Source organism: Globicephala melas, chromosome 1 (genome assembly GCF_963455315.2).
Source record: "Globicephala melas chromosome 1, mGloMel1.2, whole genome shotgun sequence".
In the NCBI taxonomy this organism is placed as follows: domain Eukaryota; kingdom Metazoa; phylum Chordata; class Mammalia; order Artiodactyla; family Delphinidae; genus Globicephala; species Globicephala melas.
In genome coordinates, this window is record NC_083314.1 from 79,232,837 (window position 1) to 79,247,488 (window position 14,652).

Sequence of the window (14,652 nt, forward strand, 5' to 3'; positions counted from 1 at the left end):
TTAGGTTATAGAGATTTAAGAGATTTATATTTTTAAGCATTTTTTAAATTTATTTTATTTATTTATTTTTGGCTGCGTTGGGTCTTCATTGCTGCATGGGGGCTTTCTCTAGTTGCGGCGAGCGGGCGCTACTCTTTGTTGTGGTGCACGGGCTTCTCATTGCGGTGGCTTCTCTTGTTGCAGAGCACAGGCTCTAGGCTCGCGGGCTTCAGTAGTTGTGGCACGTGGGCTCAGTAGTTGTGGTGCATGGACTTAGTTGCTCCGCAGCGTGTGGGATCTTCCCGGACCAGGCTCGAACCTGTGGCCCCTGCATTGGCAGGTGGATTCTCAACCACTGTGCCACCCAGGAAGCCCCTAAGAGAGTTATTGAGAAAGTCAACGGACAGTTATGGACCGTCTAGATCTTGATGCAAATAAACTGTAAAATGAAAACTTACGAGACAATGGGGGAAATTTGAACACTGATTTAATATTTGGTAATAGTAAAGGTGTATTAATTTGTTTACCTGTGATTATGGTATTGTGGTTTTTAAAAAAGAATTCTTATCTTGAAGGGATGCATACTGAAATATTAATTCAAGAAATAATATAATGTCTAGAGTTTGCTGCAAAAAAAATCCAAGGTAGAGGGAGGCTTGGAGGTATAGTCGAAACAAGATGGGTTATGAGCTGATCTTTATTGAAGGTGTATGGTGTACCTGTGGGTTCGTTATACTATTCAGTCTACTTTTGTATTTATTGAAATTTTCCGGAATGAGAGAGAGAGAGGAGATCTCTCTATCTCACTTTCTATTCTTGTCTTCTCTCTCAAGAGATAGGGATAAAATAGTTAAGGTAAAAGTTGCTTTTAAAGCACTTTCTTTCCCCTCTTTAGCATCTCCCTTGCTCTTGCCGGTAGACCAGTAGCCACTCCTCAGCACTGCCCACTGGGAGGCATGCATCTGACCACACTGCTAAAATCCTAGCGGCTTAACACCCCAGGGGTAATCCCTGCAGCTCAGAGGTGAGAAGAGGCCATCACATAACAGAAAGACATAAACTGCTGGTGGTGAAGTTTCAGGCATCAGCAGCAGGCCAGAAGGGAGGATATTTCTGAGTGGATTCGAGGTGGGGAGGAAGCTCTCTCAAATTATACCCTTTGTGGAAAGCCCTGGCAGAGGGCATTGTTGTTTTTTCTTTATTTCTCTTCTCTGAGCTTCGTTGCTGCTCTGAGCAACAGGCTCTGAATTCAGCATTGTTCAGAGATGGGGAGGTGCTGTGAGATGAGCGTGGGCAGCTGGATGAATTAGTAAAACTTTGTTTCCTTAAGGTGAGATGAAGAAAAAAGCTACTTGCCTCTCCAGGTGTGCTGTGGGCCGTGCCTGAGCCATTTGCTTGCTAGAGTGCAGTGCCCAGCCTGGCACCAGTGACGCCTGGTAACAGGTTCTCAGTAAACGCTACTCTCTTCCTCTGAGGGCATGGAGTTGGTCTATTAAAACAAGGAGAAATGAGCAGGCCAGGGCTCAGAAATCCTGAGCAGGCCAAAACTTCAACTTGTCCAGCCAGTTCTGCTTCAGGCCGCCGCAGGCTGCTACCTTACGTGCTACAGGCATTTTCGTATACGTTTGTGTGTTCCTGGGTTCTTAGTTTGTTTATGCTGTTCGTTTGCACACAAACCTGTACCTGTATATACCAGACAACCCTTTCGAATGTTGTACTCTCGGTCACCCTTGCATTATCTTCCTTCCTTCTTAGCACTTATATGAAATAATCTTATTTATTTATACATTTACTTGATTATTGGCTGTCTCCCTTAGAATGTCATCTCTTTGATGGCAGAAACTTTGTCTTGTTCACCACTTTGTCTACCAAAACAGGGCTCCAGAAATGTTTGTGGAGATTGAATGAATGAATGACCATGCACATGTGTGTCTTCAAAGGAGAGGGCAGAGAGGTTGGTGGGACAGCTGCTGGGTGAAGGACCCAGGGCCAGTCCTTCTCCCTAGCATGGGCTCCCACTGTGGCCCTGACTGCACTGCACTGATCTTCCATCCTGTTTTCTTTTCTTCCTCTCTTCCTTCCTTCTTTCTTTCCTTCCTTCCTTTCTTTCTTTCCCTCTCTCTCTCTCTCTCTCAATATATATATGTTTTGTTTTGTTTTAATACCTTTATTTGGGGTTTGGTTACAGAAGTAATATATGCTTTTTTTTTTTTTTTTTTTTTTTTTGGCCATACCACACAACTTGTGGGATCTTAGTTCCCTGACCAGGGCTTGAACCCCGGGCCACTGCAGTGAAAGCGCAGAGTCCTAACCACTGGACCACCAGGGAATTCCCCATGCTTTTTATCTTTTAAAATCCAGAAGCATATAAAGAAAAAATGGGAAATCATCACCTTCCTTCCATTGCGTCTCTCCAGAGGTAACCACGGCTGTTACTTAGATGTATATGCTCCCAGTCTTTCCCAGAGCATGGGGGGGGGGTCTCCACCACTCCCCCTATCAAGACCGCACAGCTCCAAGCTGTAGACATCTGCTTCCTCACTCCTCTCCCCCTTTCCGAGAAAAAGTCTCTCTGTTCTGAGGTTTCCAAGAAACAAAACATCAGAGCTTTCCACATTCCTTCTGTTCTTCTGCTCCCCACCCTCCTCCTCCTGAAACCAAACGAAGCAAAACAAAACACAAAAACGCCAAGGATTGATTAGAAAAACTGTGAGCTCCAGAGTCAGGCGGACCTGGGTGGAAATCCTGCTCTGCCATCTGTCAGAAGCCTTGGCCCTCTCTGAGCCTCAGTTTCTTCGTGAGTGAAAGGAGGGTGCTTTACTTACAAGACTGGGTGGTGTCAAGGGTTAAACTGGGTGCTGCAGGCAAGGGCTAGTGCACGGGAGGTGGTTTCACAAGTTAACTTTCCTTTCTCCCCATTATCACTCTGGAGCAGACTTACTGCTTCCTTGTCATTTTTGTTTTGCTAGAGATGAAGAACACCAAGTTTTTTTTTTCTTTCTCTCTTGCTTTTTTTTTTCTTTTTTTTGACACATCAAGTTATTCTTAGAGACTCTGACTTCATCATCTCCTCTACTTTCCCTTTGCTGGGTTTAGTCCTTCTTCCCTCACTTCCCCATTTCCCCATCAGTGATTTCAGGGCCTGTTTAAAGAGGCTGAGGGTGGAAGAAAAGGAGGGAACCGTAAGCGCCCTGCGCCCTCCCTGTGCAGCTGAGGCTCCAGAACCCACCGTGGCCTTGAGAACCCATTTCCTGTTTGTGGAGGCCCAGCCAAAGTTCAGGCAGCAGTTACATAATCGCCTGGCTGTCCAACTGTCAACTCGATAACCTATCCCCTCTAATATTTACTGTGCTTCTCTAGGGCTTGAAAGGAGCAGAAGGAACGTGGGCCACACCCACCCTGCCAGCCTTCCCAAGCACCTTGCTTCAGGCTGGGGGATGCCCGGTGTCGGGGCGCCGTGCAGGGCCTCCCTGGTTAGCAGATCTGAGCTGAAGTCCAACTCGCCCAACTCTAGTTGGCCTCTGGCTAGGGAAGGGCAGCCCTGAAATTCCTGAGAAGCAGCATTAGGGATGCTCAGGAGATCCCATGCTGATGGGGGTACCATTCACGGTGGAAGCCCAAGCCCTGTTCATGTCAAAAGAAGCAAGTATACCATGGGCGCTTCTCAGTCATCTGCCTGAACCCTGACCTTGGACTCCCTCCACCTGCAGCCTGGATTGGGACAGCCTTCCCCAAGCACGCTGCAGGCTCTGGAGTAAGAATTCTGGAAGAAAGCCACAGCAGGAGGTTAGGGGTGCCAAAGAGGAGCCGCAGAGACCTGTCAGATCAGAGCCACAGGGCATGAAAGAACTTGCAGTCAGTGACAGAGTCTGCAACAGCTCTGAAATAACAACTTCTTTGGACTTAAGAACTTTTTTTTTTTTAATTTTTTTTTTAAATTTTTTTTTGGCTGCATTGGGTCTTCGTTGCTGCGCGCAGGCTTTCTCTAGTTGTGTCGATGGGCTTCTCATTGCACTGGCCTCTCCTGCCGCGGAGCATGGGCTCCAGGCACGCCGGCTTCAGCAGCTGTGGTGCATAGGCTCAGTAGCTGTGGCCTGTGGGCCCCAGAGCACAGGCTCAGCAGCTGTAGTGCCCGGGCTTAGTTGCTCTGCAGCATGTGGGATCTTCCCGGACCAGGGATCGAACCCGTGTCCCCCGCATTGGCAGGCGGATTCCCAACCACTGCACCACCAGGAAAGCCCTGGACTTAAGAACTTTTGATAAGACAGTGGGGATGGGGTTTCTTTCTCTTTCAGATCTTGCATGTTGGGCTACCTGAAGCCAAAAAGCAGAAGAGTAGAGAGGAGGTAGGTGATGGAGACCTCAGGAGGAGGAGGGCCAGAGGGATTAGGTAGGGTGATTGGAGACAGGCAAAGAAGCAGCCCTCAGGGGCCACCCCTGTGGGGCAGCTGCACCCACAAGGCTCACTCTGATAGCTGCCTGGCTGACAGTACAATGGCTAGGGTGTAGAAGAAGGAAAGAGCCAGGAGGGGTTGAGTGACACTGGGGATGAGGGGATAAGGGAGGACCCCTGCCCTGGGCAGCCACAGGGCATCTTCCTTTGTGGGCAAATGATCCCTCATCCATGGGAACCAGGAGGACAGAAACCCATCACACTGAAGCCCAGGTTTGCTCTCCTACCCTCCACTCTGGTTTGGAAACCTCGTGGCTCTTTTCTACAGGCGATCTCATGCCCAAAGTTTGTTCCTTTCACTATCCAATAAAAACTCCACCCCAGAGCTTTCATCCAAGGAAATGAAAGTGGCTTCTGTGGACCAGAGCCAGCAGGCTCCTAGCAGAGTGGGGCAGGGGTTACCCTGGTCAGGTGGCCAACTTTGAGGAAAGAGGGGACCCTCGGCTTCAAGACGGAGAGCAATTTGTGTGGGTCCCCTTGTCCAGCTCTCTAAACCCTCACTCCCTGGATGACGGTAGCCCCAGAGAAAGTTAAAGGGATCAGGCCTCAACCCTGCCTCAGCTCTTCAGCAAGTAGCTGTCATTTGCCTGAGAGGCTGGGACACTATATGAGCAGGCTGAGCAGTCATGGAATCCTCCAGGTGGAGGACTCTTTCCTGGATAGATGGAGAACCTGAGTTTTATGGCTTGTCAGGGTCAGCTAGGGACAGCGGCATCAGGCTGGGCTACCCTTGGGCCCTGCTACCCTGCCCTGGGGAGCTATTGAGGCACCAGGCTGGGAGAAGAGGGGGAGGCACTGCACTTTCACCTTCTGAGGTTTATAAGGGTAGTAGAGGGTAATAATGGCACTGCCAACTTTCCTTCCACTTCAAAGCTCAAAAGGATGGGTCTGGAGAAAGTGGAACCTGGACACACGACCCTGCCCTGGCAGGAAGACATGGATGAGCAGTCCTTGGGGAACATGGTTGTCTGGAATAAGAAAGCAGTCTTAGGAGAAGGCTGACCCTGGCTGTGGTTGCAGGAGCAAATGGGCCCACAGCCCTCGGTGCCCCTAAATGCCAAGAGACAGGTCCAAGTACAGAGATGAGCATTTAGAGACCCAGGAACTTGGCACATACACGCTCACGCAAACACACACACACACACACACACACACACAGGCACACATGCACATGCCCTCACAGGCATAAATATTCTGGCAGGCACGCACTCAGGAACACACCGACATGCACAGGCACACATACATACACAAGCACAGGTTTTTACACACAAGCACCCTCACACAGGCACACAGACACAGATACACACTCATGCAGGCACATGCATAAAAGTACACACACAGGAAACACCCAGGTACACAGGAGCAAGCACACACAAACGCACATGCCCAGGCACCCACTCCACTAAAGAGAAACGTGCGCAGGCACAGCATATATCTGCACGTGCACAGGCTCCTGCGCACACACACTTGTACACACATACAAGCACACAGCCAGTAACTCAAACACAACCGCCCAGGCCATTTGAGAGCGCCCTGCGCAGGAGCTATCCATCATCCACTCCGGGCGGCGGCCGGGCCCTCCCCCTTCCCCGCCCACCCCCAGTTGGTGGTATAAATTCCGTCCCTTTGCCCCTTCCCCGCATAGCCTGCCTCGGACACCAGCACAGCCCTCTGTCTCTGCGCACTCCTGGCAGACCCGTCGGGAGCAAAGCGCACCAGCAAGCAGCATGGGTAAGGAGGGGGGCTTCTGACAACCGTCGCTGACCACCAATGGCCCGCCCCGCAGAAAGTGACAGAAAACCTGGAGGGGGAGCTGGTTAGGAGAGGGAGCGCCAGGCTCCGCTCCACCGGCCCCGCCCCACCCCCACCCCTGCATTTCCCAGCTTAGCCGAAGTGCTGGAGGCGTCTGGGAAGGAAGGCAGAGGGACTGCTGGGAAGGGTGACTTTGGGCTCCCCCCCACCCCGCCGCTCCCCAGCTGCAGCCTGCGGCCAGGGAGCCTTTCTGCAGCTGAGAAAATAAGGATAGGGGTACTTAGGAGGAGCTCTATCTCTCTGTTGCCATAGGAGACAGACAACCCTGATTTCAGCCCTAAGCCAACTTCTTACTGCAGGGAGTAGGGAACCCAGGCCTCTGTGACCAGGTTGCTCTTTAGCTACCCTGCCCCACCAATCACTTTGGGAGGGAAATCAGGGAGCCCCCCTCTCTCGCGGTGGGAGAGGGGCTGTTTCAGTGCGTCCCACCCTCTCAGTCCGCCAAGTCCTCCAACTCCCCCATCCATGGACTCCTGGATATCAGGCTGAGGAAGAGTCTGCGTCTGGCTGGGAGTACTGAGGTCCTTGCCCCCTGTGGATCTGGGTCTTTTCTGGCAGAATGCCCAACAAACCAGCCTGGCCTTGGGAAAACCCAATGAGCTTTCCCTGGGCTCATCTCAACCGCAAAGGTGTTCAGAGATCTTGCTTGAGATGCTTAAGACAGGGGGAATGTTCCCCCAGAAAGAGGACTGATGCTCAGTGGGGCCCGAGTGGCACGCAGGGCCTGACCCTGACTCTCAGAAATGCTGTGCGGGATGCGGCAGTTAGGGTCTGGGACGGGGAGATGGTGCTGAGGGGCAGTACCTCCTTCACACGCCTCTTTCATACCTTTACTTCTCTCTCAGTCTCTGGTTTTGCAGATTTTGCATCTCTGTCTTGATGTCTCGGAGTTTTGAATCTCCTTCCCCTCCGCCTCACCTCCTGTACCAAACCCTGACACAGCTTGGTCGTATAGCAGAACAAGTCTCCTTAATTCCTTTGGACTGGACCTCACCGTGTCCCATCCCAGCCCCAGCCCTCTCTCTGGGCACCAGGCACTGCCTGGGATTTCTGGCACAGCGCTACTCATATTTATACAACACCTCTCACTTAATAAAAGTACTTCTGAATACTTTGTCTTATTTGGCCTTCATAGCCACTTAGAGAAGAAGGTAAGATATTATTACCCCTTTTAGGTGAACAAAGGGGAGAAAATGGAGAGAGTAGATGTCACACCTGGACCTTGACACCACGCTTCTGGACTCAAAAATGCTGTTGCTGCCTCTCAGCCTCCTAAGTCACTTGGCCGCTGCAAGTAGGGGGACCTGGCTCCCTGGCTGAGTGCCTGAGCCCAGACACCAGTGGAGGCTCGATTCTGGGCCAGTAGCCGGACTGGCCATGGGACCAGGCAGGGAGGCAGTGTCAAGTCCTGTGAACTCCACTCCAGGATTTCTTTTGGCCTACAGCTCCCTCTGTTTATTCCTCAGCCTTTCCTCCTGCTTAGGCCACAAATCCTGATGCTTAACGCCTGGTGGCAGCCCTCCTTCTCAGCGACTGACTTTGGTTCCTGACTTTGGTCCCGTACATCCACGTACTGGCTTCTCTTGCCAGACTTCAGGGGACAAGGAGGGCCACTTCCTACAGCTCTGGTGGGTGGGCCTCTGAGCTTTCCAGGGTTGGGCCAAACAACTTGCTTTACAGATAGAGTAAGTGAATGGGGCCCACCCAGGGGTAGAAACTGGTCTAAGGACATTCAGTTAGTATCCGTCCTGCAGCCTTGAACTTCAGCCTCCTCTCCCTTACCAGACCCTTGGTTATATAACCCAGGCTCTGGCCAGCAGCCTGGGGTCAGGACCCAGAGGGGAGGGAAGCAGGAAGTGTTCCAGCTCCTGGTTTAGATACCTTTCAGTGAAAGGAGCTGAACAGGCACCACCGTCACTCCCTGATGGCTATTCCTGAAGAACAGCCAGGGTTTACGGGCTCCTACCAGGCAAGTACAGAGCTGCACACTTGACTGCAGCTTCTTGTTTCTTTCTCATACAAGCCCATGTGGTCTTCTTATTACCTTCTTTTTACAGATGATGTGGAAACTGAGGCCAGGGGGGTTAGGTGATTTGCCTAAGCTCCCGTGGCTAGTCAGTGACCAGCTGGGATTGGGGCCCAAGTCAATGTCATAACCACTGCACCACACCGCCTCCCCTGCACTCACCCTTCTCCTGCCTCCCCTGGGTCCTGCTCAAGGGTCTGTGCACCTTCAGGTCATAGCTCTGCAGCTCTTCCCGCCATACCCACATACTCATCAGGGTTTTGAGGGTCTGGAGGGGACCTGAGACAGTGCCCCTGCCTTGGCCAGTGGCGGCCGGGGGTTTGGGGGGCTCGGGTTGCAGCATGTGAGGAAGGAGCCTTCATCCTCCAGAGCGCGGTGCAGCCAGCATGCCCCATTGTTTCCACAGCTACGAAATGTGGGAAGTGTGGACCTGGCTACCCTTCACCTCTGGAAGCCATGAAAGGTAAGTGTGGGAAGACTGAGAGCCAGCACCCCCAGGAGTAGGCAAGCCAGTGCCTGCTACCGATTCCACTGCTGACACACACCCTGCCTTGCCCCGGCCCTCGTCCCCACCCTGCCCACCCCACCACCTGCTTTCCACCCTCTAGGACCCAGGGAGGAGATTGTCTACCTGCCCTGTATCTACCGAAACACGAACACTGAGGCCCCGGATTATCTGGCCACTGTGGACGTTGACCCCAAGTCTCCCCAGTACTGCCAGGTGAGGTGGGGCTTGGGCACCAGAGGACCCTCAGACCCCTCCTCTAGCCCTGGCCCTGGCAGTGCCCTTTCCCTGCTCCATCTTTCTTCACCCTCCCTGGGGATGGTTGTTCAGGCTGTTCACTGCACAAGGGCACCCCCCCCCACCCATGGGCGAGGGCAGTGCTGAAAATGAAGTCTGTGCTGTGCTACCAGGATGAAATGGGTCCAGAGGGCCCCTTCTCCGTAAGCGTGCAGAAGCGTGGTCTGGGTGAGCACCACCCCTGCCCGCTCTCCTATCCTAGGTCATCCACCGGCTGCCCATGCCCCACCTGAAGGATGAGCTGCATCACTCAGGATGGAACACCTGCAGCAGCTGCTTCGGGGACAGCACCAAGTCGCGCACCAAGCTGCTGCTGCCCAGTCTCATCTCCTCCCGAATTTATGTGGTGGATGTGGGCACCGAGCCCCGTGCTCCGAGGCTGCACAAGGCACGTCTTCTGCCCTAGCCGGCTCTGGGCCCCTAATGTGCCCGCCACCCAGGGCAGCCTGTGGGCAAGGAAGCCGCCCCTAAAGCAGCTCCCTCCAGCTCTTGTGCAGGGTTGGGGCTCAACAGCAGCGAGTGGGGCTAGACTTTGGAGGAGAGTTACCAGGTGTGCTGGGTCATCATCACCCAGGGGCACCACAGGGGAGGAAGGAGGCTCTCGTTTTTCACTCCGAGCTGGAGAAGGAGCCATTTCTGCCCCAGCCAGTTAGAAGCCCAGGGCTCTCCTTAGGCGGGAGCCTCTGATCCTTCCTTTCAACACTTTGTTGAGTGCCTTCTTTGTGCCAGGCACTCACTGCTGGACGCTGGTGATACAAAGTTGATACTGGCGTCCTCCCAGCCTAGGAGGAGCTTATGGTCTCAAAGGGCTGTGAGTGCCCTCAAGACAGGCAGGGTGAGAGAAGTCCATGTTTTCTGCTGGGGAGTTATCAGTCTCTGTGACGCCCCTGCTGCTCTGCAGACTCAGTCTTTGCCATATTCCTGCAGGGAAAATTGTGTCTATGTTTCAGAGGAAAAGAGGGTAGGGTCAGTAGATAGAAGTGTGGGAGGGGAGGAGTGAGGAGTAGGGACTCCTGGCTCTGTAAGATTCTGATGCCATTCCTTACCCTTTCCAGGTTGTTGAGCCCAAGGACATCCATGCCAAGTGTGACCTGGGCTACCTCCACACCACCCACTGCCTGGCCAGTGGGGACGTGATGATCAGTTCCTTGGGAGACCCCAAGGGCAATGGCAAAGGTACCTGCCAGCATTGTAGGCACATCTGTGAGGGAAGCAGATCCCAAACTGAGGGAGGGATGGAATGACCTTCCAGGGAGAACCAGAGGGCAGGGTCTCATCCAATATTTAAACTATAGTCAAGTAACTTCAGTTGTTTCAATTATTTTTATGAAGGTGAACCTTAAATGATGAATTCACTTACAAGTTATAGTCAGAACTGTCTGCCGTGGGAAACGTGAGCAAGTACAGACATGGCCCCAGAAAACACATGCATTTAATATCGGCCTTCGTGAGTTCATGAGCAAATCTCACAGTCCTTGAGATCCTTAATTGTCACAGCTACTTTCTCATTTATGGTATGATCAGAGCTTTCACATAAAATGTCTACTATGTGCCAGACACAACCTATGAGATAGATGCTACTGTGATCCCTGTGTTACAGATTAGGAAGCTGGGGCACAGACTGGCTAAGTAATTTACCCAAAGTCAGCCAGCTGTTAAGTCACAGAGCTGGAACTCAAACCCAGCAACATGGCTCCAGAATCTATGTCCTAATCACCATGCTGTGCTGCTTCTCTCCCAGCCTTATGTATTTCACCAGAACTCCCCATCCAAGGGCTTGGAGTGAAGTATCAGTTAAGGTCATCCAGTTAAGGTGACTGCATTAGACTCTATTTAAGTGCTTTTTCCAGGAGATGGGATGCATGACATTCCTAGATTTAAGAACACTTAGGAGTAGACATCTGTTTACATTTGCAAAGAAGTGGCAAGGTGTCATGACATATTCAGCTGGGGAAAAACATAGTGGGCATTCAAGTGGAATTACAGATAAATATAATTTTCTCTCTAAAAAAAAATGGAGTGAGTGAGCAGAATGGAGTCTAGACTCTGGCAGGAACTCTACCCTGAAAGTAGGAGGCTAGGCAAAGGAAGCACAGGGTATAGAGTCCCAGAAGATCTTGGCTCAAGGGAGGAAAAATTTACCCTGTGGTCTGGGAGAGGGATGAACTTGATGGGAGGTAGGGGCATCAGAGTAAGTCCCCACTTCTTACCCGGCCCTCTGGGTGGGACCCTTTGGACAGGTATCCAAATTCAGCTCCTGAATTTAAGGATCAGGCAAACTCAGTGGGAGGAGGGGCACCAGGCAATGGGCTTGGAGCCTCTTGGACAGGCCTTGGGGGTGAGGGCTGGGTGCGGGTCGCACCTCCACCAACTCTACCTACCACCCTACTTCCTTCCCTGCTCAGGGGGTTTTGTGCTGCTGGATGGAGAGACATTTGAGGTGAAGGGCACGTGGGAGCGGCCTGGAGGTGCCGCGCCTATGGGCTATGACTTCTGGTACCAGCCTCGACACAATGTCATGGTCAGCACTGAATGGGCAGCTCCCAACGTCTTACGAGATGGCTTCAACCCCGCTGATGTTGAGGCGGGTGAGAATCCCCCACTCCCCGTGGGCTGGCAGGAGCCTGGTCACACGAACCCCTGCTCTCTATTCCAAACCCCTACTCTCCAGCCCTCTTACTTCCCTCTTGTGGACCCCAGACTCTTGCGGTGATGATACAGGATGTGCTGAGTGCTCTGACTACTCAAGTGTCCTTCTGATAATCCAGCCCATCTTTCAACCTTCTCCCCTGTGCTGTGCCCCAGCCTTGGCCCATGCCCTCCCGCCCTGATCCTGATTCCATCTTCCGGCTGCATCCCCACCCCAGGGCTGTATGGGAACCACTTACATGTGTGGGACTGGCAGCGCCATGAGATGGTGCAGACCCTGACTCTACAGGACGGCCTCATCCCCCTGGAGGTCCGCTTCCTGCACAACCCGGCCGCTGATCAGGGCTTCGTGGGCTGTGCCCTCAGCTCCAACATCCAGCGCTTCTATAAGAATGAGGTGACGTGCACTCTAGCCCTCTCCTCCTGGCAGTCCTGTCAGCACTCTGCCCAGCTTCCATAGCCATGACGCTCCCTTCTCCCTAGGAGTGACCCAGGCCTCCTCTGCCTGGCTCCACCAACCCAGACTTCCCAGGAATAAAAAACAAGGCCACCTGCCCTGCCTGCCTCCTCTCAGTCCTAGGCTAATTTCTCCCTAAGCCCTAACTGGCTATATTTATTTATTCATTCATTCAAAAAATATTTAGTGAGTCAGGCACTGTGTTAGGTGCTGGGAATACAGCGGTGAAGCAGACATGATCCCTGCCTCAAGGGGTTTGCATGGGGGTTAGACCCTAGTGGCAAGAAGGCCCTGCATCTACTCTCTCCCTGTAGACAATATGCCTTGGGGAGACCCAGATCTGACACTCATTGCCCAGCTCTGACAGGCTCACCTCTCTGCCTCTTGACCCCAACGCAGGGAGGTACTTGGTCAGTGGAGAAGGTGATCCAGGTGCCCCCCAAGAAAGTGAAGGGCTGGATGCTGCCTGAAATGCCAGGTGAGTGCTCAGGGGAGTGTGGGAATCGGAAGGTTGATTCTCAGGCTGGGGAACAAGAATCTTAAGGTGCCTCTGAACTGCAACCCCCCACCCAGGCCTGATCACTGACATCCTGCTGTCCCTGGACGACCGCTTCCTCTACTTCAGCAACTGGCTGCATGGGGATCTGCGGCAGTATGACATCTCTGACCCGCAGAGGCCCCGCCTCACGGGACAGGTGGGTCCTAGCAGGATGGAGAGGAAAGGAGGGAGGAGGTAGAAGTCTGGGCATGAGGTGGAGGGTATGAACTGGCTGGGGCATGATAAGGGAGGTGCAGGAAAAGCAAAGATGGGGGCTGAGGGATGGTTCAGGCCAGGACCACGGGGAATCGTGGCTAGACGCGGGGAACGTGAGGGAGTGGGGCTCTCTTCCTGCAATGTCCTAACCTCCCACCACTGTCCTCCTTTATGCTGTGCACCTCCCCACCCAGCTCTTCCTCGGGGGCAGCATTGTTAAGGGAGGCCCCGTGCAGGTGCTGGAGGACCAGGAGCTAAAATCCCAGCCAGAGCCCCTGGTGGTCAAGGTGAGGATCTCTCCGCGTGCTCGTGGGCCCCTCAGATCTGTGCTGGAGAAGTATGGGGGAGGGGGCTGGGCAGCGGCTGAGCATGTCCTTGGGGTTTGGGTGGTGCCACTGATTCCCGCCTAGGATCTGTATGTAACCCTGGGGTCTGACCCCTGGTTTTCCTAAGGGGAAACAAGTGGCCGGAGGCCCTCAGATGATCCAGCTTAGCCTGGATGGGAAGCGTCTGTACGTCACCACGTCGCTGTACAGTGCCTGGGACAAGCAGTTTTACCCTGATCTCATCAGGTAAGAAGTGGACAGCCTGGGCTCCCCTCCCAGCCCTCCCCTCCCAGAGGGGTTTGGCTTTCTGAAGACTCCTTGGCTCCGCTTCCAGACTCTGCGGCCTCCTGGGGAACCCCTCTCCCTGCCCTCACACTTACCTAATTCTTGGGGGAAGGGGACGGGCCCCCTCTGACCTCTTTCTTCTCCCTCCTGTTTCTACCAGGGAAGGCTCTGTGATGTTGCAGATCGATGTAGACACAGTAAAGGGAGGGCTGAAGTTGAACCCCAACTTCCTGGTAGACTTTGGGAAGGAGCCCCTCGGCCCAGCCCTGGCCCATGAGCTCCGCTACCCTGGGGGCGACTGCAGCTCTGACATCTGGCTCTGAAGTCCACTCCTTCTATAGCCCCACTCCACACCCTGCGCCCTCACTTCTGGAGGGAACCGGCTTCGCTCTGCTCTCTCAGTCCCCGACCCTCGGCAGCTTGTCCTCCCAAAGCCAAACTCAGGCTGTTGAAACGAATTGAGCCGTGTCTCTAGCTACCCACCACTGCTGCGAGCTGCTCACTGAGCTCTTGGAAATTATTTCACTAAGAAATAAACTGGTGAACCTTTTCCTGAGATCCCCTTGTCTTTGGGGGCACCGGGCCTATGACTCCTCCTCTGCCGACCCTCTGTATCTTGCACGGGAAAGTCCTGAAGAGGACCAGGGTGTGGGATGGTTATGATGACTAGTTCATACCAGTGATCACAGCACGATGCTAAGGGCGCCAGAATCTCACTTTTATGGCCAGACAGAACCTGAAGATTATGGAGGTGGTCGTCACAAGGAAAGCTGATAGGAAGGAAGCTGTCAATCAGTGTTCCTAAACTTTTTTTTTGTTTTTTAATTCGTGCTTTCTTTTAATGAACCTAAAATCTCACCCACCACCCCCAGGAGGATGTAATGTGCCCCCTCACACACAGGAGAAACCTTAGACCCCTGACGTAGATGATGCCATCAGTTGAACACACTGTTCTGAGGAGGTTAGGTGTGTCACCTCCTACCTGGAAGACAGGAACACGATGGGGCAGGAGGGCTGGGAACGTCAAGGTAACCAACCCAACACACTAGGCCCTGGCGTTCTTGTTTCCTCACCTGGACAGTGTTTTAGAACCTTGCCCAAATCAGAGA

At 53.0% G+C, this 14,652-nt stretch overlaps 1 protein-coding gene across 2 annotated transcripts; it reads left to right on the plus strand.

Moving 5' to 3' along the window:
* The first annotated feature begins 4,259 nt into the window (after positions 1 to 4,259).
* SELENBP1 (selenium binding protein 1) lies at positions 4,260 to 14,051 on the plus strand. Of its 2 annotated transcripts, XM_030846273.3 has the most exons (13): positions 4,260 to 4,325; positions 6,078 to 6,163; positions 8,677 to 8,733; positions 8,879 to 8,991; positions 9,275 to 9,460; positions 10,128 to 10,248; positions 11,478 to 11,660; positions 11,940 to 12,118; positions 12,578 to 12,656; positions 12,752 to 12,873; positions 13,127 to 13,219; positions 13,386 to 13,504; positions 13,704 to 14,051. In XM_030846273.3, exons 1-13 carry the CDS (start codon positions 4,282 to 4,284, stop codon positions 13,864 to 13,866), a joined length of 1,545 nt encoding a protein of 514 aa, XP_030702133.2. In that variant the 5' UTR covers positions 4,260 to 4,281; the 3' UTR covers positions 13,867 to 14,051. The 2 variants fall into 2 exon arrangements, with proteins under 2 accessions (XP_030702133.2, XP_030702135.1); XM_030846275.2 differs by lacking the exons at positions 4,260 to 4,325; positions 6,078 to 6,163 and adding an exon at positions 7,735 to 7,872.
* The last annotated feature ends 601 nt before the right edge of the window (positions 14,052 to 14,652 follow it).

Excerpts from the sequence above, each read along its gene's own strand:
- SELENBP1 (XM_030846273.3), top strand. The coding sequence starts at position 4,282 with ATGTTGGGCTACCTGAAGCCAAAAAGCAGAAGAGTAGAGAGGAG. Across the intron at positions 8,992-9,274 it reads AGTCTCCCCAGTACTGCCAG|GTCATCCACCGGCTGCCCAT; the intron begins GTGAGGTGGGGC and ends CTCCTATCCTAG. Across the intron at positions 13,220-13,385 it reads CAGAGCCCCTGGTGGTCAAG|GGGAAACAAGTGGCCGGAGG; the intron begins GTGAGGATCTCT and ends GGTTTTCCTAAG.